The sequence below is a fragment of the Pristis pectinata genome, chromosome 4 (genome assembly GCF_009764475.1).
Source record: "Pristis pectinata isolate sPriPec2 chromosome 4, sPriPec2.1.pri, whole genome shotgun sequence".
NCBI classification, from domain to species: Eukaryota; Metazoa; Chordata; class Chondrichthyes; order Rhinopristiformes; family Pristidae; genus Pristis; species Pristis pectinata.
Genome location: NC_067408.1, coordinates 86,878,648 through 86,901,820, shown reverse-complemented (window position 1 = coordinate 86,901,820; position 23,173 = coordinate 86,878,648). Strand labels below are relative to the sequence as shown.

The following is a 23,173-nucleotide window of genomic DNA, read 5'->3' as shown; positions in this document are numbered from 1 at the left end:
AATCTTATGTTCAGTTCTGGTCACCACATTATAGAAAGGATGTGGAAGCTTTGGAGAGGGTGCAGAGGAGATTTACAAGGATGAGCATGTCTTATGAGGAGAGGTTGAGCAAGTTGTGGCTTTTCTCTTTGGAGCGACAGAGGATGAGAGGCAACTTGGTAGAGGTATATAAGATTATGAGAGGCATAAAAAGAGTGGACTGCCAGCATCTTTTCCCCAGGGCGGTAATGGCCAATGCTAGAGGTCACCCGTTTAAGGTCCATGGAGGAAAGTTCAGGGGAGATGTCAGAGGTATTTTTTTTACACAGAGAGACTGTCTAATAGACTCTTAAATGTCCCTATCATATCGGTCCGTACCACCACCCCCGAAGTAGATAGGCACATGGATGAAAGAAAATAGAGGGTTATGGGAGGTGAAGTAGAGAGGGGGATAGTTTGAATGTGGATAAGACTAACATCAGTCGGCACAACATCGTGGGCTGAAGGGCCTGTACTGTTCTATGTAAAGCCAGTCCAAATTGCTGTCAAGATGGTAAACCTCCTTGAATCATTGGCTTTCTCTTGGTGAAGATACACCTGCAATGCTTTTGGGTAGTAACTTTTATGATGTGACCGAGTGGTGATGAAAGAAGAACCTATAATTTGAAATCAGGATGTTGTGTATCTGTGGGGGTGGGTACCTGCAAGTGGCAGCATTTCCATGTGACTGTTGCTCTGATCCTTTTAGGTGGTAGTTGTGGGATTAGAAGGCACTGTTGAAGAAGCTTTGACAAAGTTGCAGCAGTACGTTTTGTAGATGGTGGACATTATAGCCATGATGTTCCAGTGGTGAAAGGAGAAAATGTTTATAGTGGGGTTGTGGTATCAATCAAATGAATTCTTTATCCTGGATAGTACTGAGCTATGTCCATCCTGGCAAATAGATATTTTCATCACCCTCCTGACTTCTGTTCCGTAGAAGATGGAAAGATGTTGGGGAGCCAGAGGATAAACATTTGCCCACCCTCTGATGTGCTCTTGCAGTAGTTGAGTTGCTTTGGGTCATTGGCCCCTGGATGTTGATGGTGTGGCAATAGAGTGATCTGGACTCTCTCCAGTTACAGATGGTCATTGCCTGGGCATTTGTGTGATACAGATGTTCCATCCCACATTAATCCATGCCTAAATATTCTCCAGGTTTTTCTGTATGCAGACAAACTCCTTCATTATCAGAGGTGATGCAAGTGGAATTGAGGATCATGCATTATGTTTGGATGTGATTAATAAAAGCAGTTGGTATAAATGGAATGGAAAACAGGATAGAACTGTGGAAGGCAAAGAGCTCTTTAGTTAGTCTTAGAAAATAAGGGAGGAAACAAAATCTAGTTTATTAATTTTGGGAATGTGGATGTTGCTTGCAAGGTCAACACTTATTACCCATCACTACAAACTTGAATTTGATGGTGGATGTATTGAACGTAATAAAAAGACAAAACTCCCTGGAGACACTCAACTAGTTGTAGCTTTCATCAAGAATATGAAAGACAAATTTAAGTATTGTGCTATTATCCTTTCCTTAGAACTAAAAGACATTGCAAATGAACTGCATGTTAAAAGGGACAGATTAAAAAGAAGAGAGGAAGGAGGGAACAATGTGCAACAGAGGAGAGATACTGAAAACTGTTTTATAGGAAAGTAAGGATCAAGAGATGATTATAGAGTAGAAATTATATTATACAGTAGACAACAGACAATAATTATATGAGAAATACAAGACACTTCATTGGAGATATCTTGGAGTGCATTCATTGTCAGAAACGACATAATTTGGTGTCCAGGTACTTAAAATAATTTCATGGATAAAATTAAATATAGAAGTTACTTCTCTAGTAGAAAAAAAATTTGGATGAAAGTGGAAGTTGGGCCTGGGTGACTTGAACTATTGTTCCAACGATGACTATTGTTCAAGGTATAGCATGACAATTAAGGAATGGTTTTCATATTATATTGATGTACTGTATATTTAATAATGGTTCCTTGTTCTCCCACACATATGTTGTGTATATGACAGAAGTCTCAATTATAAATCTTGCCATAAAATGTGTTAACCTAAAATAGTGACAACTGAAAGGAAGGTATCTGGACAGGAGTAATGCTAAATATCCAGGAGTTTTAATCATGTACTAATAGCTAACTGTACATGGTGTGACATACAGCAAATTAAGATCAGGTACAATCTTCAAGCAAATAGACTGGGGAATAATGGACCATTGTTAAGAAAAAATTGACATTTTGGGGAATGGCAAACTCGTTTAGGCTAGCAAAGACATAGCTGGTAAGTAATTGATTGACACAGGACATGAACTGAAATTTACAGGGATTGGAGGATGGAGGCACACCTTTGGATTAATCTGATAAAGGTGACTGGGGCATTGAAAAGAATTTCAGCAACAGATGGAGTGAGATAGGGTTGGAGGCGGGGGGTATTATGTAAAGAGAGGAATGCAATCTTTGTGATTGAGAGGGGTTATCAAGCTGAATGCTCAGCTCAGGGTTAAGTAGGATATCAAGTTGTGAATGCTTTTCAATGGATACCAGATGTCGTTGATCACATCACACACTCCTTTGTGGCAACAAGAAACATAGCTAGAATACGAGTAGTGGAAAATCTCGAGTGAGAATACAACGATTTATAATTTTATTTGCTGCTGATCCTGATTGCAAATGAAGAAGAGAAGATGGGGCAGTAGTGACTGATGAAAACCTGAAGAGTGTGGTTGGATGAAGATTTAAAACAGTGGGTGAAGGGGTGGGGGCAGATGTAGTTGAAGTAGATGTTAGATGGGACTGTTTAGGTGGAGATAGATAATTTGGAAGATGAATAATAGATAGTTATCTTCTCTCTCCAGTTGTGCTCAGTGATAATTAAACACTTGCGCTCAGTGATACTGTGGAAGAAAATTGTGAAATATTTTGGTTGATGTATTTCCATCATATGCTTACTGTTGTACTTTGGAGTATGAATTGTATATCATGGTTTCTTATTTGGGAAATTCTTTGGAGCTCTTCCAATCTTTTATGCAAGTTCATAAAAACCTGGGAATTATCACAACTTGTAGAAAACGTAGATCCTGGTATCTTCTTAATTGCATGATTTAATGTTAGGCTGCACGGGACAATGATTGTAACTACATAATTGATCATGCATTCAGCATTGGTTTTAATTTGCTAAGGTCTTTGTTGGTAAGAATGTCAAGTATTTTTTTTAATTGCCATACCTGTACTCTTTTACAAGGTAACATCAATTAATAAAAAACAATCAGGATCAGAGGAAGATGAGGAAGGTAAGCAAAAATATTTTTTTGAAATATATTTAAAATAATTCATTTATACCAATTGTTTGTAGTTACACAGGTTACAATTTCTTATTGGTGATTTAACATTAAACTGTAGTTGTAACTACAATTTGTTTATGAATTGAATGCTAACTTTGCAAATCTTTCTTTCTTTTAATGACATGAAATAACTGATTATTGAGTTGCCAGGCAACATGTTACTGACACCTCATTAATCAATTTTTAATCGTTTTTTGCATCTTACTGAATCGAATCAGATCAGCTATGGTCTTGTTGAATGGCAAAACAGGCTTGAGAGGCTGTACAGCCAACTGCTACTCCCTTTTCTTGTGTTCTTATGTTTACTTCCACACTGGCACAATATGCCATTCAATAATTGACGAAACAAATTTTTATTAAATAAAAACTAATAAACTTATTGGAAGCAGTTTCTTTCTTGTGACATTTTGTATCTTTTGGTCTCATTACTTTTAATTATGTTTTTATATATTTATTACATTTCTAGAAAAGTTCAAAATATAACCAGCTATGTGTTTAAAATAAAATCATATTTTATATTGTTGAATAATTTTTATCCAGTGGGTTCCTTCAGTCTTTTTCTGCTCTGCACCATTGGTGCTGGAAAGAATGGACTGCTTCAGGGGTCTTGATTATTCTAGTATAATATTACATCCTTGCAGTTTTACAAGGGTGAATTAAAGTGACCCCTGTCATCACATTTGCCCATGGTATTTGCTCATAAGACTGGTAATTCATTATGGAGATAAATACTTCCTAGGTCTTGATGTTTGTATTCTTGTGTGCTTCACTATTGTTCTACCTATCTAATGTGTGAGATCATGGTAATGTTAAAAAAAAATTACCTTCTACCTGCAAAACATCGATTATTGATCAAACTCCTTATGATTCTGAGTTGTGAAGAAACTGCTCTATTGTGGTTGACGTATAACTGTCCTAACAATTTCTTAAAATTCCTCTAAGATTGGGTTCCCAGTTAATTCAGGATAGTCATTGCTTTGGTTCTGCACTCTTCCTTTCATTGCTTAATTTTTTTTATATAATAGAAAACTTATTTTCATGTTTTATGTTTTTTTTTAATTTGTAGTAACTGACACATCTAGCAATCCTGTTTACTGCAGGGGTTATATGCACATCGCTTCATGCATCAAGTTATATGTTGAGACACATAGTGATAATCAGGATATTTAACCCCTTCCACCCACTCTAAACCCACCCATTTCACTATTTTAAAACTAAGATTCAAGTCTGTGACACAAAGATATCTGAACTAACACTACCTTCATAATGTAAATATAAGAGCATAATATACAATGAGATTAGCGAGTGAGAATTACTAAAATGTATTAATTAATAGGGTCTGAATCCTCATTTACACAACACTGTAATTGTATCATCATTAACTGGGTTTCATTTTATGTAGCACGATGATTATATCGAGTAGTTTAGGTAACTACTGTAAAGATACTTCAGTGTTAGATTCCTTCTAAAGCACATTGTCACAAACCAGCAACAAAAGAAACACACTGAGCATGATTCAGTGTTAAAAACTATTTTATTAATCACTACTTATGATAATACGTAAAATGTAAAGTTAAAAAAAAATGTTAGTATGTTAGAATTCAAAAATGTTAAACCTCGAACGTTAACCCCAAAACTAAACTCTTCGTGTGTGTGTGTGTGACAAAGTCCAAAACTCCCAGTTCCGGAATGGTTCTTAAAGTTCAGTTCCGCAAGCCATAAGGTGAAACGTGAGCAAGGGCTTCTTCAACAACCACCGTTGTCTGAAGATAAGATGTAGATGTAGAAAAACATAGAGAGAGTACATACGAAATCCAAATGTTCCACGATGGAACCCAAACGACACTTCAGTGTTTACTCGGTAGTGACTTCCTCACCCCGAAAAGCATCCGAACCGTGGTCGTCCACATACAAATACCTGTTTCCTTCTACAGGTCAGCAACAAAGTGAACTCCACCGGATTACTTCCAACTTCCATACATGGATTTCAGTGGCAAACACAGTTATTGTTTCTCATCCATCGATAGAGAAAACAAGCAGGCTGGTGTCTCTCTCCCTTCTCTCTCTCTCTCTCCTTCTGCTTCTTCTTACTTCTTCAAGAACGTCATTACGTCCTTTATCTTCTATTGATGTAAGCACGCCCCACACACACATACACACACACACTCTATGTTAAAGGGACTTTCACTGAGTCCATAACACCTCCCACCTAAAAAAAATTTTTCCCAAGAAAAATTCAACCGCGCATACAGTTAGTAATGTTAATAATTATCATGCTACATAACTACAGACTATCAGATTAGTACAGATACATGTTTCCCATTTAACATCGGGAAAGACAATCAGCAATCACATTATCTTTGCCTTTAATGTGAGTTATCATGAGATCAAACTCTTGCAAAATTAAACTCCAGTTTAACAGCCTTCTGTTCTTGTTTTTGACTCGGCTCAGAAACACCAATGGGTTATGATCGGTATACACAGTCAATGGTTTCTGAGCGGTGCAAACATATACACTGAAATGTTGCAAGGCTAAAACAAGCGACAGTAATTCTTTCTCTATGGTGGAATAATTCTTTTGATGCTCATTAAATTTCTTTGAAAAGTAAGCTACAGGATGGTCAATATCATCAAGGTCACCCTTCTGCAACAACACAGCTCCTGCAGCTTCATCACTGGCATCTACTGCTAATGAAAATGGCTTTTCAAAGTCAGGTGTTCTGAGCACAGGATGGTAGCATAAAATGGCTTTCAGCTTCTTAAATGCTTCTTGACAAGAATCTGTCCAAACAAACTTTACTCCCTTCTTCAGAAGATTAGTTAGGGGAAGAGCAATATCAGCAAAATTTTTACAAAATTTTCGATAATATCCAACCATTCCCAAAAATCTTCTAACAGTCCTCGTACCTGTGGGAATAGGGAACTCAGATATTGCTTGAACTTTTGCCTGAACAGGAGCTTGCTTGCCTTGACCTACAACATAACCAAGATACGTCACAGTGGCATGGCCAAATTCACTTTTAGCCAAGTTAACTGTAAGGTTAGCCTTGGAAAGTCTTTCAAACAACCTTTCTAACGCAGAGATGTGATCCTCCCATGTATCATTCCCAGTCACTAAGTCGTCAATGTAGGCATCTGTATGGTTTAACCCATGAATCACTGAATTAATCATTCTTTGAAATGTTGCCGGAGCATTTTTCATTCCAAATGGCAAAACATTGTATTCATACAATCCAGAAGGGGTTACAAAGGCTGAAATTTCCCTTCCTCTATCTGTTAATGGAACACACCAGTACCCTTTTAATAGGTCAATCTTTGTAAGAAATTTTGCCTTTCCCACTCTGTCTATGCAATCATCCACCCTAGGAATAGGGTAAGCATCTGACTTTGTTACAGCATTCACTTTCCTGTAATCTGTGCAAAATCTAACAGTTCCATCAGGTTTAGGTACAATAACACAAGGCGAACTCCAATTTGAAGTAGAATGTCTAATAATATCATTTTCCAACATGTATTTTATTTCCTGATCAACAAGTTTACTTTTTTCCACATTCATTCGATATGGGTGTTGTTTGATTGGTTTTGCATCCCCAACATCAACATCATGGGTAATTATCGATGTTCTGTTTGGAACATCTGGGAACAGATTTTTAAATTTTAAAATTAATTCTCTCATCTGTTGTTTTTGTGAAACTTGTAAATGGTCCAACTTCGTTTCAAGGTTCTCCAGGATATTTTGGTTTTTTAGTTTCGATGGAACAATATTTGGTCTAAATTGGCCTTCCTCAACATCAACATCAGGCATTCTAGAAACAACCTTTACATCATCCACCAAGGCCACCACTGAATCCCTCTCATAATAAGGTTTTAGCATGTTTACATGACAGAGTTGTGTTTTCTTGCGTCTATCTGGTGTTTTGATTATATATGTTAGATCAGTCACTCGAGATTCAATAACATAGGGTCCAGAAAAACGAGCTTGCAAGGGATTATTTTGGCTAGGGAAAAATACCAACACCTTTTGCCCCACTGCGAATGTCCTAGGCCGAGCACGTCTATCAAAATATGTCTTCATTCTTATCTGGCTTGTTTTCAAATTCTCTCTCGCTAGCTGGCAGACTCTCTCCAACCGAGTTTTAAATTTTTGGACATAGTCCAACAGACTCAAGTGAACTTCCTCATTAACCCATTGCTCTCTTAACAACTCCAAAGGTCCTCTCACCCTATGTCCAAACACAAGCTCAAACGGACTAAATCCTATTGACTCCTGGATCGATTCTCTAACGGCAAACAAAAGTAAATGGATACCTTCGTCCCAATCCTTTGTGTTTTCAAAGCAATAAGTCTTCAGCATATTTTTGAGAGTAGAATGAAATCTCTCCAGAGCTCCTTGAGATTCTGGGTGATATGCAGATGATACAATCTGCTTTGCTCCCAGCTCATAGACTTTTTGACATAAAATTATTATGTAAATTTGACATATAAATTTTTGACATAAAATTATTACCTTGATCAGATTGGATTTCTTTTGGCAAACCAAACAAGGTAAAAAATTTTACAAGAGCCTTTGACACCGTCTTGGCCTTAATATTTCTAAGGGGTATTGCCTCTGGAAATCTAGAAGTGGCACACATGATGGTTAACAAATACTGATTTCCAGTCTTAGACTTTGGTAATGGACCAACACAGTCCACAATCACCTTCGAAAAGGGTTCACCAAAAGCAGGAATTGGTTTCAAAGGAGCCACAGGGGGTTTTTGATTTGGTTTACCTACCATCTGACATGTGTGGCAGGTTCGACAAAACATCACCACATCTTTTCTCAAACCAGGCCAATAGAATTGTTTCAAGATCTTCCCTACAGTTTTATTCACACCAAAATGACCACCCAAAGGCATACTATGGGCCAGGTTTAAAATCTCATCCCTATAAACTTTTGGAACAACAACCTGATGAATAACTTCCCATTCCTCAGGAACAGGAACATGAGGAGGTCTCCATTTCCTCACTAACACTCCATTTTTGACATAGTATCCAGTTGGCACTTTTTCAATCTCCTCACATGAGAGAGCTTTTTCTTTCAATTCTGTCAACTCAGGGTCCTTTGTCTGTTCCACCATAAAATCCTTCCTCGACAAAGACAAATCTTTAAATTCAGGCTCACTATAAGGATGTTGATCCTCCAGTGAAGACAGAAAAGTCTCAGATAAGGCATCATAATTTTCTTCCTGTTTAGGACTGTCACAAGGAACTACATCAGACTGCACCGGACTGTCTGTCTTGGCTAATTCTCTAGCTCTAGCTCGAGTCACCGCACATGATGGGTAAACATCTGGATCATTCTCAGACTCATCAATCCTTGGTTTGGTTGTTAACCGTACCACAGGAACAATTTCTCCATCTGCAAGGTCATTTCCCAATAACAAAGAAACTCCTTCCACTGGCAAACTAGGTCTTATCCCTATCTCGACTGGTCCTTCTACGAACTTTGACTTTAAAATCACCCTGTGAAAAGGGACAGACATGGTCTCACCTGTAACGCCTCGTACTAGATTTACTTCACCAGTGTCACTTTCTTCACCAAAATTTAAAACACTGTCCAGCAAGAGAGATTGACTAGCCCCAGTATCTCTAAGAATTTTCACTGGCACCTGAGGTGACTCATCATTCAGTGAAACAAAACCCTCTGATACATAAGAATGGAATTCCTTTCTCACTTCCTCCAACTTTTCTGCTTTTACCTCTTGCAAGGACTGATCTTTAACAGCATCTCCTAAACCTTTTTGATTTTTAATTGCCTGAAAGCAAGCATTGGGCACAGCTTCCTTCTTTTTCTTCAAAAGGGCACAATTAGATATCACATGGCCAGGTTTCCTACAGTAATAACAAGTACGCTCAACAGGTTTCTCCAGCCCTGGCTTCTTTTCATCTTTTCCTTTTTGATTACCTCCCAATTTAATCTCTGGTTTACCTGGATTGTCTTTGTAACTCTTTTGAAAGGTTTTAGGTTGTCCCCATTTGGATTTATGGGTTAAAGCATAATCATCTGCCAACCTAGCAGTTTCTTGTAAAGTTTCCACTGCCTTTTCATTTAAATATGTTGTTAATTCAGCTGGAACACATCTTTTAAAGTCTTCCACCAGTATCAATTCTGTCAATTTATCATAATCCCCATCTACATTTTTAGCCAGGCACCATCGTTCAAAACATATTCTCTTTCCATTGGCAAATTCCATATAAGTCTGATCTGCAGATTTCCTCAAGTCTCTGAATTTTTGTCTATAAGCCTCAGGGACCAATTCATAGGCCTTCAAAATAGCTTGTTTTACCTTGGTATAATCAGCTGCATCCTCAGCAGACAAAGCAGAATAAGCTTTTTGAGCTTTACCTTTAATCACACTCTGTACCATAAGAGCCCATCCTTTCCTTGGCCAGTTTGAACTCACAGCAACCTTTTCAAAATGTTGGAAATACTGATCAACCTGATCTTCCTCAAACGGAGGGACTAATCGAACCTCCCTGCTGGCTGAAAAACCATCATCAGAATCAGATTCCGAACTCCTACGCTTCATTTGTAACTCATGCTGCCTCTTTTTCTCCTCGTTATCCAGCTCCATCCTCTTCAATTCCATCTGCTTCATTGCTAGATCAGCCTCTATCTTCATCTGAGTTATCTTTTGTTCAGTCTCTAATTTCTTTTGTTCGGCCTCTAATTTCTCTCGTTCGGCCTCTATCTTTAACTGGGTTTGTTCTCGTTCAGCCTCTAATCTCTTTTGCTCTCGTTCAGCTTCTAATTTATTTTTCTCTCGTTCAGCCTCTATCTTTGCCAGCTGCACCTGTGCCTCAGAAATTGCTATTTCACTGCCAGGAAACTGTTTTAACACTTCCTTCTCAAACACCTTCTTTTCCACATAATGGCCAGCTATCAGTCTCTGAATATCTGCCTTTCTCATAGACTGCTTTACTTCTGTAAGGTTTAGCCTTGTAGCAATCTTTATCAAATCATCCTTTTTCGCCACCTCCAATCCCTTTTGGGTTGGTGACTCCAAAAATGCCTTAATATCCATTGCTGCTGGTTTCCACACACACAAGCCAATTAAAAAGAATTTATCAGACCTCCCTCAAAAATCTTTGGATTGAATCCCGAACAAATCTCGTTAACCTTGGGAACTATCCCGGACGACACTCGTTAACCTTGGGAACTATCCCGGACGAGCCCCCAATTTTGTCACAAACCAGCAACAAAAGAAACACACTGAGCATGATTCAGTGTTAAAAACTATTTTATTAATCACTACTTATGATAATACGTAAAATAAAAGTTAAAAAAAAATGTTAGTATGTTAGAATTCAAAAATGTTAAACCTCGAACGTTAACCCCAAAACTAAACTCTTCGTGTGTGTGTGTGACAAAGTCCAAAACTCCCAGTTCCGGAATGGTTCTTAAAGTTCAGTTCCGCAAGCCATAAGGTGAAACATGAGCAAGGGCTTCTTCAACAACCACCGTTGTCTGAAGATAAGATGTAGATGTAGAAAAACATAGAGAGAGTACATACGAAATCCAAATGTTCCACGATGGAACCCAAACGACACTTCAGTGTTTACTCGGTAGTGACTTCCTCACCCCGAAAAGCATCCGAACCGTGGTCGTCCACATACAAATACCTGTTTCCTTCTACAGGTCAGCAACAAAGTGAACTCCACCGGATTACTTCCAACTTCCATACATGGATTTCAGTGGCAAACACAGTTATTGTTTCTCATCCATCGATAGAGAAAACAAGCAGGCTGGTGTCTCTCTCCCTTCTCTCTCTCTCTCCTTCTGCTTCTTCTTACTTCTTCAAGAGCGTCATTACGTCCTTTATCTTCTATTGACGTAAGCACACCCCACACACACATACACACACACACTCTATGTTAAAGGGACTTTCACTGAGTCCATAACAACATGATTTACCAAAGACATTCTTTGTTGATAATAACTTGGGTAGACAATCTTCATTGTAATGATCGTTGTAATCAGGTTGGGGTGGAGGGTGGGTGGTTACCGAATCCTCTGTGACACTTAGCTTCATCTCTGGAATATCTGACAAGTTGATCATTGTCTATGTTCTTAGTTTTCTTCTCTCTTTGATTGTAAACTACTTGTAATGGTTTATGCAACATTTGCATGTTTGTTATTTTGCTGCATAGTTTTATATCAATCTGTTCACAAAATTGAACTATTACACATCAATTTGAGATTAGTTTTCTCTCCTTCAAGTTGGTAAATAAATTTAAAGCTAATTTTGTTGAAGATGCAGAAATATTAGATATAAATGATTACTGAGATTGTCAATAACTCCTTCCTCATGTCAGACAATTTCCAAAATGGTAGCAAATGATGTCGCTGGACCATGGCCTTTTGCTGTAGACATTTTCTTTGTTCGTTAAACACTAAAAGTAAATGAAATTTTTTAAAAAAACTGCAGATGCTGGAAATCAGAAATAAAAAAATAAGTGAGGCAATTTTAGCAATTATAAAAGATCTTGTTGTAAATCAACGTGCTGATTGTAAGTGGGCTCAGTTCAACTAAGCGGAAATTGAATCTGTATTTAATAGAGTGCATACATTTGTTATTGAATTAGTTTGAATTTAAAAAATCATGCTTTAAAGTGCTGAGGTGCAACAAAATGGGACACCTGTGGAAAATTGGGTTTACATCCACACTGAATAGGCATATGTTAAATTCCCATCGTTATCGCTGCTGGCTTTACATGAAAGAGGATGATGGAAGAAGGTTGTACCCAAGCTATTTTTATTCACTTGCATCTCCTAGTTTTGGACTAGTAATGTTGAAGGCTGAGGCAAGCATTCAAACCATTTATTGCAGATTTTGAGAGGGGTATGAAGACTAAAAAATGAGAGAAATTAACTTTTCGGAGAAATAAAATACAATAAAGATATAATGACAATAAAATATGTCACGAGCAAAGTATACTTTTCTAGCTGTATTTGCTGAAGTTTTCAGTATAAATGTTAAACTTTAATCGTGTATTGTTAATGTTTTAAAGTCATGACTACACAAGTAGAGAGTATTGATGACTGCATTCATGTATTGATAAAGATTTTCAGAAAAGTGAGATCATGGAAATTTCAGCAGAAAAGGAAGATGTACAAAGTTTAGAAGAAATCGAAGATTCAGAAAGTTTAGAAGAAAACAAAGATTCAGAGAGTTTAGAAGAAAATGAAGATGCAGATAGTATAGGTGAAATTGAAGACACACAAAACTCAGGAGAAAATGATGCAAAAAATTCAGGAGATAACGAGGACACAAAAAAATTGGGAGAAAATGAGGATACAAAAGAAGCAAAAGAAAACGAAAATACTGAAGGTTCTGGAGAAATTAAAAACTTAAAAGAAAACAAGTCAAATGGTTTACTCAATAGAACTAAAAATGTAAGTAGTCATTTTTTCCCTCTTTCATTTTACCTGGTTTCATTTCTGTGCTTTCCTGATTTTCCCCTTCAGTTCATAGTTCTGTTCTCTCCTTATTTTCCCTGTACCCCTTTGCTGTTGTTGTTGTTTGTCACTCATTCTTATACCCCTGCAACTTATTCTCACATGTGCCCATCAACTCTTCTTCCTTTTTACTGAGTATTCATATTGATTACATACATATTATGTAATGTACTTATTGCATTAAAATTCCATTACCTTGTTGCCCCGATATAAATGATGTTTCATGGTGTAATTGCAGCTGTCACTTTTTAAGGGAAATTCAACTAAAGAGTCTGAAGGAAAAATACAGTGCAAGAAGACAATCTCTGAGGAATCAACCAAAGAACACTCAAATGGAGATGAAACAAATGCCTCAAATCTGAACTGTTCATCAGAGGGTAGTGGTGATACCATTTCCTCTAATCAAAACAAAAAATCAATACCAAGTAACTTTAAAAGCAAATATAAATCATCTACTTGTGTGTTGGTGTAAGTAACCAACAAGAGATATAGCAGGTCCTTCTGAACAATTCAGAAGAACATGTTGCACTTTAATTGTATGGTGTTCCAAAATGGAGCTTTTCTACTTATGTAATCATGTGCCTATGAAGCCATCAGTGTTATCAAAATCACTGTATTTTAAGACCTACAAAGAAATATTTGAATCTAAGGGAATGTTTTATTCTTTCAGGGATTCAATAACAGTAATTGTGTAATGTTTCAATAAATGATTTGATCCAGTATATTTTTGTATGAATAAGATATAGTTTGAATGTCCCAGGACAGTGGCTTTAATGGTGCTTTTCTAATTTTGTCACTTGTTATAAAACTACACAGTTACTTATCTTACATTTCTTTTCAGTATAAATAACTAAAAATACAGTTTGTTCAACCTTTGAAATTTTTGTCATCAGAATAACTTAACTGTAGTTTAAAACATAATGCTAATTTGGGTTTTACATTTTGAATGGTAAATCATTAAAATTAACTCAAGTCGTGAATAAACCAGGATTCTTCATAATTTTCATTTCTTTTAACACACCATAAGTAAGTAATATGATTTAATTTATGAAATTTCAGCAGAACTGAATTAATTGGTCAGAATTGTCTTTATACAGTGAAACAAACCCATTCATACCTGATGATTCATACCAATTTTAATTTACAATTTAAATATGCTGTTTTAGGAACAACACCTGTCTTTGAATTTTAAGTGTAAAATTGAATAAAAGATGAATATCTTTTCTTTTTACAATGTTTCAGCTGGTTTGTTCTTTTTGCTGCAATTGTAAATGTAATTCTCTTCTACTTTTCAAGCAAGCAAAAAAATTGTGTAGAATTCAATATATTAAAAAACTAGGAAGTAAAAACTGTTTATTTCTGATTTATCATAGCTATATCTATAATATGTTTGCATCTACATTTCAAATCCAAAATACCCAGCCCCCGACCTTGCATTTGTCTCAATATCATGGCTGCTGTCAGTTTAACTAAGCACTCCCTTCTCTTTAACTGTGGTGATGTTTTCCTCAGTTGAATCTTTACCATCTCCCCAGTAGTCTTTCCATCTGCCATTACCTCAATCAACACACAATAAAGCACAAACTTGAATGCATTTGGTATATACGCCCATCATCTGATCTAGCAGAACTGCAGCAAACCCCAATGGTCCTCATTCTCTGCCAAATCAATCTATTTCCCTATGATTTTATGACCAACAAAGAAAACTCCGCCACTGCTTGTCTCCTTAATCTGTCTTCCCTATATCCTCTACTTTACCACTATAACAAAAAGTCCATGGAACTTATTGACCTACTTGTCAATAAGAGAGAGCCCATCCAGCCAATTTTTTCTGTTGCAGCACCTCATTATTTTGCCCACCAAACCTAATCATTCATAGGAATAGCCCTGCCTTCCCTTGTGTGATCCGATTCTATCTCCTGTAACTTCCTCTCTGATCTTATTAACAAGGCACACTACTTGATCCTTTAAATCTGAGGAAAATTATTCCACCCCAGTAATTACAATACATTAATTGTAGATTTCTAACCTAGTGGTCATGTATTTATAACAAATTGTGAAATTGAATGCAACATATTTGGTACTTTATGTGGTAGCAACAGAAAATAATAAGATAAGATCGATGTTAATTAATATGAAAATCAAAAACAGATGCTGGAAATCTGAAATAAAAGAGTAGAAAATGCTACAATCAAATAGCTGGATAGGCAGAATCTGTGGAAAGAGAAGCAGTTAATGTAACATTTAGGTTGAAGACCTTTTGTCACAACTGGGAAAGAATGAAAACAAGTTGCAGAGAGGGTGCGGGAGGGATGGATAAGATACAGGGGATATTTCTGATTGGGTGAGGCCAAGGTTACCATGATGATGAGCTGTTGATGAAACTATCACTTTACAGGTTAATAAGAGCAGTCTGCAGCAGTGACCTTGAGCTTTCCAGTTGCCTTTTCCTTTAATTCTCCATCCTGTGTCCCCATTCTGACCTGTCTGTCTGGCTTTTTGCACTGTTATAATAATGTAAACTTGAGGACTCTACTTTTTTAGTTCCCTTGCTAAGATCTTTCCCCCCTATTATCTTTATCTCATCCTTTAACGCTAGGGATAATAGCCTTCCTCCTTTTCTGTTTTGCTTCTTTCTTCAAAAAGTTAAATATCCTGGAATAATTAATTCCCAAACTTGGTGGCATTGCAATTGTTTCTTCATAATGGCTATAAGATCATACTAATTTATTTCTATTTAGACCTTTAAATCATTTGCTTTGTTATGGATGCATGTGTTTAGATAAAGAACCTTCAATTCTGTCCTTTTTCCCCCAGTTTTTCCCTGCTCAGACTCTAACCATCACTGAAGGTATGCTCATATGTTTGTATACTCTATCCCTTCCTATCACACTCTAATTACCATTTCACTAACCTGCACTGCACTATTGCCTTACCCTTTGTCTTTAAATTTCTAAATTTTCTCTCAGGAATAAGCTATCCTAACACTCTCATCCAACTATTTAGTTTAAAGAATTTTCTACAGTTCTAGATATTTAGTTTGCCAGGCCCAGCTCAAATTAAGTGGAACTTCTCCCTACAGAGCATTTCTCTCTTTCTGTGGTGCCACTGGAGTATGAATTGACACCTATTTCTCCCACATCAGTTTTTTTCAACCGTGCATTCAATTCTCTTACCTTATTGTTCATACAGTCAAATTTGCATGTGGCTCACATAGTAATCTAGAGATTACTATGTTTGTGGTTCTGCCCTTTGATTTGGAACCCTGTTGTTCATACTCCTTCAGCAGAACCTCATTCCTAGTTGTTGGTACTTAAGAAACAGGCAGAAAAAAAAAACCTATTTTTTTGTTTCCCAGAACACCATCCTGAAGAAATCCTGTAGTGATGTCCTGGGGTAAAATAATTGACCTCCAAAAACAACAACAATCTTTGTGTGTGATATGACTCTAATCAAAAGATTTTCTTCCAGCTAATAACAAGCTGCTGGAGGGACTCAGCGGGGCACACAGCATCTGTGGAGGCAGAGGAATGGCTGACGTTTCAGGTCAAGACCCTGTATCAGGAATTTGCAAGTCTTGAGGCAGGGTTTTGATCTGAAACATCAACCATCCCTTTGTCTCCACAAATACTGCCTGATCTGCTGAATTCGTCCTGTAGTTTGTTTTTTGCTTCAGATTCCAGCATCTGCAGTCTCTTGTGTCTCCAGAAAGTTTTTGTTTCCCCATTGATTCTCACTGACTGCAGTCTTGCCAGGGTTCCTTGATGTCACAGTCAAACGTTGCCTTTAGGTCAAGTGCAGTGCTTCTCATTTCACCTCTGGAAGTCAAATCTTGTTTATCTTTGGACCAAGGCTGTAATGAGATCTGGAGTTGGGCATTTCCGGCAAACTCAAACTCTCCTTCAGTCAATTACTGAGTAAATATTACTGAATAAATGCTGTTGTGATGTCAGTGATGCCCCATCACATGCTGATGATTGATTGGTTCAATTAATCATCCCTAAAACCTATTTCTTCAACCAAGCTTTGGACATCCCTTGCTAATCATTTCTTTAGTCCTGCATACATCTTATTAATTATCCCTCTGTGATATATCTTAAGATATTTTTCTATGCTTAAAGAACATAAATGCAAGTTGATATCAGAAATTCCAACAGGATAAGGAACTAAACTTGCACTAAAATGGGCTTTTTTTTGTTCTAATTGTCTTCTTTCTTGTAAAAATTGTATATAATCTATGTTTAATTTATGTTTTTCTTGTGAATACTGCTTATATGATACTATGTGCCTGTGATGCTGTTGCAAGTAATTTTTCATTGCACCTGTGCATACATGTACTTGTGCATATGACAATAAACTCAATCTTGAAGCATTGGGTCACCATGATCAAGACTTCTTGTGATATTTGTCAAAAATGTTTTAGATAGATATCTTTATTAGTCACATGTACATCGAAACGCACAGTAAAATACATCTTTTGCGTAGTGTGTTCTGGGGCAGCCCGCAAGTGTCGCCACACTTCCAGCGCTAACATAGCATGCCCACAACTTCCTAACCCATACGTCTTTGGAATGCGGGAGGAAACTGGAGCACCTGGAGGAAACCCATGCAGACACGGGGAGAACATACAAGCTCCTTACAGACAGTGGCGGGAATTGAACCTGGGTCGCTGGCGCTGTAATAGCGTTATGCTAACTGCTACACTACCCTGCCTGCCTTTAGTGATTAATTGCAATAAATTAGAAATATTACTATATTTCTGTGCACACTTTCTTTCTTGCAATATAGAAAATTAGACAATGTATCTCCTTATATTTAGATGTACAATTGATTTGGTTTCAAAAGTGTAATACAGCTTTAAAAAGTAATTCATTTTTTAATACACAAGTAGTTTCATGTGGAGAGGTGTCAGTGTTTGTCATCCCAAGTTGTTACACCAGGGGCTTCTCAAAATATTGCGCAGAGATTATTATAAAAATGCAAAATTGTTTTGGTCATAGCTTTAATTGTGTTTGTTTTAAGTTTGCTACTGTAAGTCCCCAGTGTTAATTTCTGCAATGAATTGAATCCTTCCATTCAAAACATTATATTCTAGTAAAATTCAGAAACGTATTCCAAACACGTTGTTGTGGCGTTTGCCATTCCAGCATCCCATTGCACACGATCGCTGTAGCTTTTTGAGCAGCTGGGTACAGCGCCTAGACTTTCAGCTGCAATCAGGTAGCTGTGGACAACTGTGCCTTGATTCGGGAAGCGGTTTCCGGTAAAGGCGGCGTTTACTCGCAGTAGTTTTAATGTAAACTTTCTTTTAAAACGTAAACGTTGGAAAGGAACTACCAGAGCCCAGAATGGACATTCATACCAAATACATTTTTCTGTCCGCTCTGTGCATTCTTACAGCGGAGGCAGACGCAGGTATGTGAGATGTGAACTTTTGTGAGCTGCAGATTTTTTTTTACAACTTTTTGTTTCTTGTTGAGGACAGGGTCCGTCGCGTTTAGTTCTTCGCCGAACTGCTTCCTGCACAAAAGTGGGGTTGGATTATGTTTCCAGGGCTGATTGTGGATATGTGTGCGTGTGTTTTAAGAGTTGGGAAGCTTTAAAGAGGAAAATTAGTTCTAAAATCCCATCCACTTTACGGTGAGTAAATGGAAATGGATGTTTTATTGGAGTGTTGATTTTATTAGCGGGCCGGGGGTGGGGCGAACGACTTTGAATAGCTGTAAATTGTTGCTTGTTGCACAGTTTTACGCGTCCTAATGTCTTGGGCTAGAGGATTCTGAAGAAATGCATTTTGAACCAGGTCTCAGGAGGAATTTGAGAGAAAGCGAGACAATTGTCAGTTGAAACGAGCGAAAGTTATGAATGGTGTGCAGGAGTGGGAACCCGCGGAACCTGTCGCCCGGGGACTCGCGGGCGTCCCCGGTGCTCGGCGGCGCGCTGAGTGGCAGCTGCCGCCGCCGCCGTCGCCGCCGCCGTGCGTGCAGATCCCGGCAGGGTCGCGGGCACCCGCTGCAGCCAATTCATCCCAGTTCCCGAGCATCTGCCCACACGTTCTTGCTGCAGAAATAATTCGGGTTACATAACTGTGGTTTGGATTTGCAGCCCACTGTACAAATATAGACTGAAAACAAACATTGAAGTGGGGTGAGGAGGCACACATACCCGCGCATAGGTTTTTATTGTAGGGTGCGCCAAATCATTTAAAAATGAGCACATTAATGGCCGTTGCTACTGGAGAAGTTACACTTCGCTGTTCGTCTAAATCTCATTAGGTTCAGTTCACTACCCTTGCACCCTGTAGCCCGCATAGTGAATACAGTGCTCAGCCTCACTACAGAACCCTTGGTGGTGGTGACTTCAAGTATCACCGCATGCTCCAGCGTTGTTCAGTGCTGTGACTCAAACCTTCACCTCATCATTTATGGTAAAGCTTTCGGCCACGTTGGCCACATTCACTGGAGCTTAAAACGTAACTTCCACCCTTATCATTGTAAAGGCATTGTTAACAGTTTTTGACTACTGCTTTTACTTTCGTGATGTTTACATTTCAGGTCTGTAACCTTCCATCAGAATTGGAAAATGCTATGGATGCAATAGGTTTTGAGCAAACACAGTGACAGAAAAAGAGGGGGGGGGGGGAAAGAAAGAGTGAACATCTGTGAAAAAGGGATGGTGGTACAAGGCAAAGATGGTAATGTCTCAGTCTCTTCAACCAGGAATGGTCAGAATCACCCACATGCTGTGACCAATATTTTGTTTTAAATAACAGACTCCAAATTTTTTTTCTGAAAACTGTACACCCAAAAACTATTGTGTCATATACACTGGTGGTTTGGTTTAATTTCCTATAATGTTGTATTGCCGTTGGTGGCAAGTTGGAACAGGCAGCTGGCTCCTCGGGTTAAGTTACATGCTTTAACTGAAATGGGATCCTGTCTTGTAATTGGAATATTTTTTTCAGGAGAACAAGTTGGCACAAAAATAAACTGCTTCTTAAGTCTGCCAATTTAAGATGATGTCTCTTGGCTCCACAAGGAAATCTGGTCATTCAGGGTGAAGATGAACTTTACATGTTTCAGGAGTATATGGTATATCAGAAATTTGTTTTATGTCCAAAACAAAGAATGAGGCCCTTTCCATGCTATTAGCTATGACAGTGTTGGAAAGTGAGCACATCCACCATTTAAATACCATAGAATATTATAACTTGGTATTTCCTAAAGCTGTATACCCCTGATATAGCTTAACACTTTTGTTTGTTAATCATTCCTGTGGTGTGTATATATTGGCAAGACCAGCATTTAAAAAGTGATGGTGGCCCTCTGCCTTGGATAGCAGCAGTTCATGTGTTGAAGATGCTCCCATGGTGCTCATAGAAATGAACAGGACTTCAGCTCGGCAATGGCATCCTTGTTGTTTTTCTTATGCCTTTTGCCCTTCTGGACAGTACAGGATGTGGTTTGTGAGAGATTGTCGTGGAATCATTGGCAAATCACTGCAGTGCAAATTGTAGCTGGTTTGTCAGCCACAATGTTTATTTTAGTTGGTGTCATTCAAGTTGGGTGCCATGTACTGCTCAGTGTTGAGCTTCAGGTGCTGCTATTCAGTTTTTATTTATTACCTGTTTAGTTCTGGTGTTTTGTTTTTATATTACCAAATTGATTTAAAGTATTTTCTTACAGGCATTGCAATGGTGGAGTCCATGATATGCAATTTAGGTGAGATTAGAACATTTTTCAGAAATTGCCAACAGGCCAGGATTTTGTGGGCAACTGCAAAGTGGTAGTGCCCTGTGCCAATTTCAAATGAGGGTGCCTGCAACAATATAGCGATCTCTATGACATGGACTCTCAATTTCCCACTATAGGTTGACATCAAGATAAGACCTTTATTAGTCACATGCACATCGAAACACACAGTGAAATGCACTTTTTTTTGCGTAGAGTGTTCTGGGGGCAGCCCGCAAGTGTTGCCACTCTTCCAGCGCCAATATAGCATGCCCTCAACTTCCTAACCCATATATCTTTGGAATGCGGGAGGAAACCGCAGCACTCGGAGGAAACCGCAGCACTCGGAGGAAACCCATGCAGACACAGGGAGAACGTACAAACTCCTTACAGACAGCAGCGGGAATTGAACCTGGGTCGCTGGCGCTGTAATAGCATTGTGCTAACCGCTACACTACTGTGCCCTGCTCAGTAGTGTCAGTTCATTGGGATCCCAGAGTCCAGCAATGAAATGTCACCAAGCTGGCTGATTAGCCAGTCACATCAATACTTCTGACAAACAGTGAATCAGAATGTAAAACTCCACAACTATTATGGAGAATGAAATTAAGATTGGAAATACATGAAGTTGATGATTAAACAAAAATAATTTTAATCCTTAAAATAGTTTTAGAGTATTACAATACTTTGTAAAATTATTTATGGAGACAGTGAGGTTGCTAAGCAGTAATGATGACTTCTGAAACATGGATTATCTGCAGAAGTTATCTTAAATCATCTCAGAAGCAGTAGTTATGACTTGGTGACTTTTAACTGTGTTCTTACAGTTCATGCCACAAAGTGTAATATTCTCAGCTTTTCAAACATGAGCATAGTTTGTAGGTAAGTTCTTGTCAGTTCTCTGATTTCTAGAGGAGATTACAGAATTTTTTTTAAAAAAGGGATTAAGTATAAACCCAGTAAGTACAGGCTGGTCACTTCAGCCTGGGGGTGTGAGGGTGGGGGGAGGGGAAAGATTTAGAAACTGATACTTAATGAGAATGGATTAATTCATGAAAACTACTGAAGATTTACAAAGGAAATTGTTTAATTTAACCTGATTTGAGTGTATGGAGAATATTGATAATGTGTGCTAAACAAGTGTTTGATAAAGTGTCACATTATAGGCTCTTGGGGTCAAGGATAATTTTCACCACTCCATTTCTTTTAGTTTTGAGATGCATATTTGGAATCTAAAGACTGTGGTGAAAGTTGATAGAGGGCCTTTGTTTTGTGGAAATTTAGTAGATGGCCCATTCTCTCATACACTTCAGTAAATGAACTAAAAATGATGTGGAGTATAAGAATATAAGAAATAGAAGCAGGAGTAGGCCATCTGGCCCCTTGAGCCTGCTCCACCATTCAATAAGATCACGGCTGATCTGGCCGTGGACTCAGATCCACCTACCTCCCTTTTCCCCATAACCCTTATTCCCTTGCTATACAAAAATCTATCTAACTGGGCCTTAAATGTACTTAATGGGGTAGCCTCTACTGCTTCCTTGGGCAGAGAATTCCACAGATTCACTACTCTCTGGGAAAAACAGTTCCTCTTCATCTCCATCCTAAATCTACTCCCCAAATCTTGATGCTATGTCGCCTAGTTCTAGTCTCATTTGATGTCCTAAGATGTGCATTCATATGTCATCTGTGTGCTCTAGCTTGACTTCTGAGGGAGTGACCTTGGTTCTGGAGTGGAGGTGATGCAGGTTCTACAGCTTCCTGTATGTGCTGGAGATTAGCTCCACTCCAGCAGGAGGTTCTTTGGAGGTGAAGTGTCCTATTGGAATGAGAAAGGTTAAGAAAAGCTTTGGGGCAATATCAGAGCCTTGCTTGACACTGGTCTGCCCTGAGATCGGATCTCTTGTGGACCTGTTGGTTAAAATCAGAGATTGACCACAGGACGTAGGAGCAGAATTAGGCCATTCAGCCCATTGAGTCTGCTCTGCCATTCAATTATGGCGAATTTTTTTTTTCAACCCATTTCTCCCTGTAGCTCTTAACCCCCTTATTAATCAACAACCTATCGATATCTGTCTTAAATACACCCAATGACTTGGCCTCCACAGCTCTCTCTGGCAACAAGTTCCACAGATTCACCATCCTCTGGCTGAAGAAATTCCTCCTCATCTCAGTTTCAAAAGGGCGTCCCTTTATTCTGAGGCTGCACATCCTCTACACATCCACTCTATCCGGGCCTTTCAGTATCCAGTGGGTTTCAATGAGATTCCCACCGCCCCCCCCCCCCCCCCCGCCCAATCCTGTAAACTCCATCGAGTACAAGCCCAGAAACATCAAATGCTCCTCATAGGTTAAGCCTTTCATTCCCGGGATAATTCTTGTGAACCTCCTCTGGACCCTCTCTAATGCCAGCACATCTTCCCTTAGATATGGGGCCCAAAACTGCTCACAGCATTCCAAATGCAGTCTGACCAATGCCTTATAAAGCCTCAGCAGTACACTGTTGCTTGTATGTTCTAGTCTCCTCGAAATGGGTGCTAACATTGCATTTGCCTTCTTAACTACTG

General features: G+C 38.4%; 2 protein-coding genes across 6 annotated transcripts in view; both read left to right on the top strand.

Annotated features, from left to right (window-relative positions):
• Positions 1-14,220, top strand: part of LOC127569961 (X-linked retinitis pigmentosa GTPase regulator-like) — an 89,599-nt gene extending 75,379 nt beyond the window's left edge. Inside the window, exons 14-16 of one of the 5 annotated variants that reach the window (XM_052015062.1) lie at positions 3,275-3,323; positions 12,482-12,813; positions 13,115-14,220. In XM_052015062.1, coding sequence (XP_051871022.1) covers positions 3,275-3,323; positions 12,482-12,813; positions 13,115-13,348 — 615 coding nt within the window. In that variant the 3' untranslated portion in view covers positions 13,349-14,220. Of the gene's footprint in view, positions 1-3,274; positions 3,324-11,055; positions 11,251-12,481; positions 12,814-13,114 lie in introns of those variants that run through there. The other 4 variants (XM_052015063.1, XM_052015061.1, XM_052015060.1 and 1 more) reach the window with 4 other exon arrangements.
• A 3,849-nt stretch (positions 14,221-18,069) lies between these two features.
• The window catches only part of srpx (sushi-repeat containing protein X-linked), a 67,592-nt gene continuing 62,488 nt past the window's right edge, over positions 18,070-23,173 (top strand). Inside the window, exon 1 of the mRNA XM_052014367.1 lies at positions 18,070-18,291. Within this exon, the coding sequence (XP_051870327.1) occupies positions 18,225-18,291 (67 nt within the window). The 5' untranslated portion in view covers positions 18,070-18,224. The remainder of the gene's footprint in view (positions 18,292-23,173) is intronic.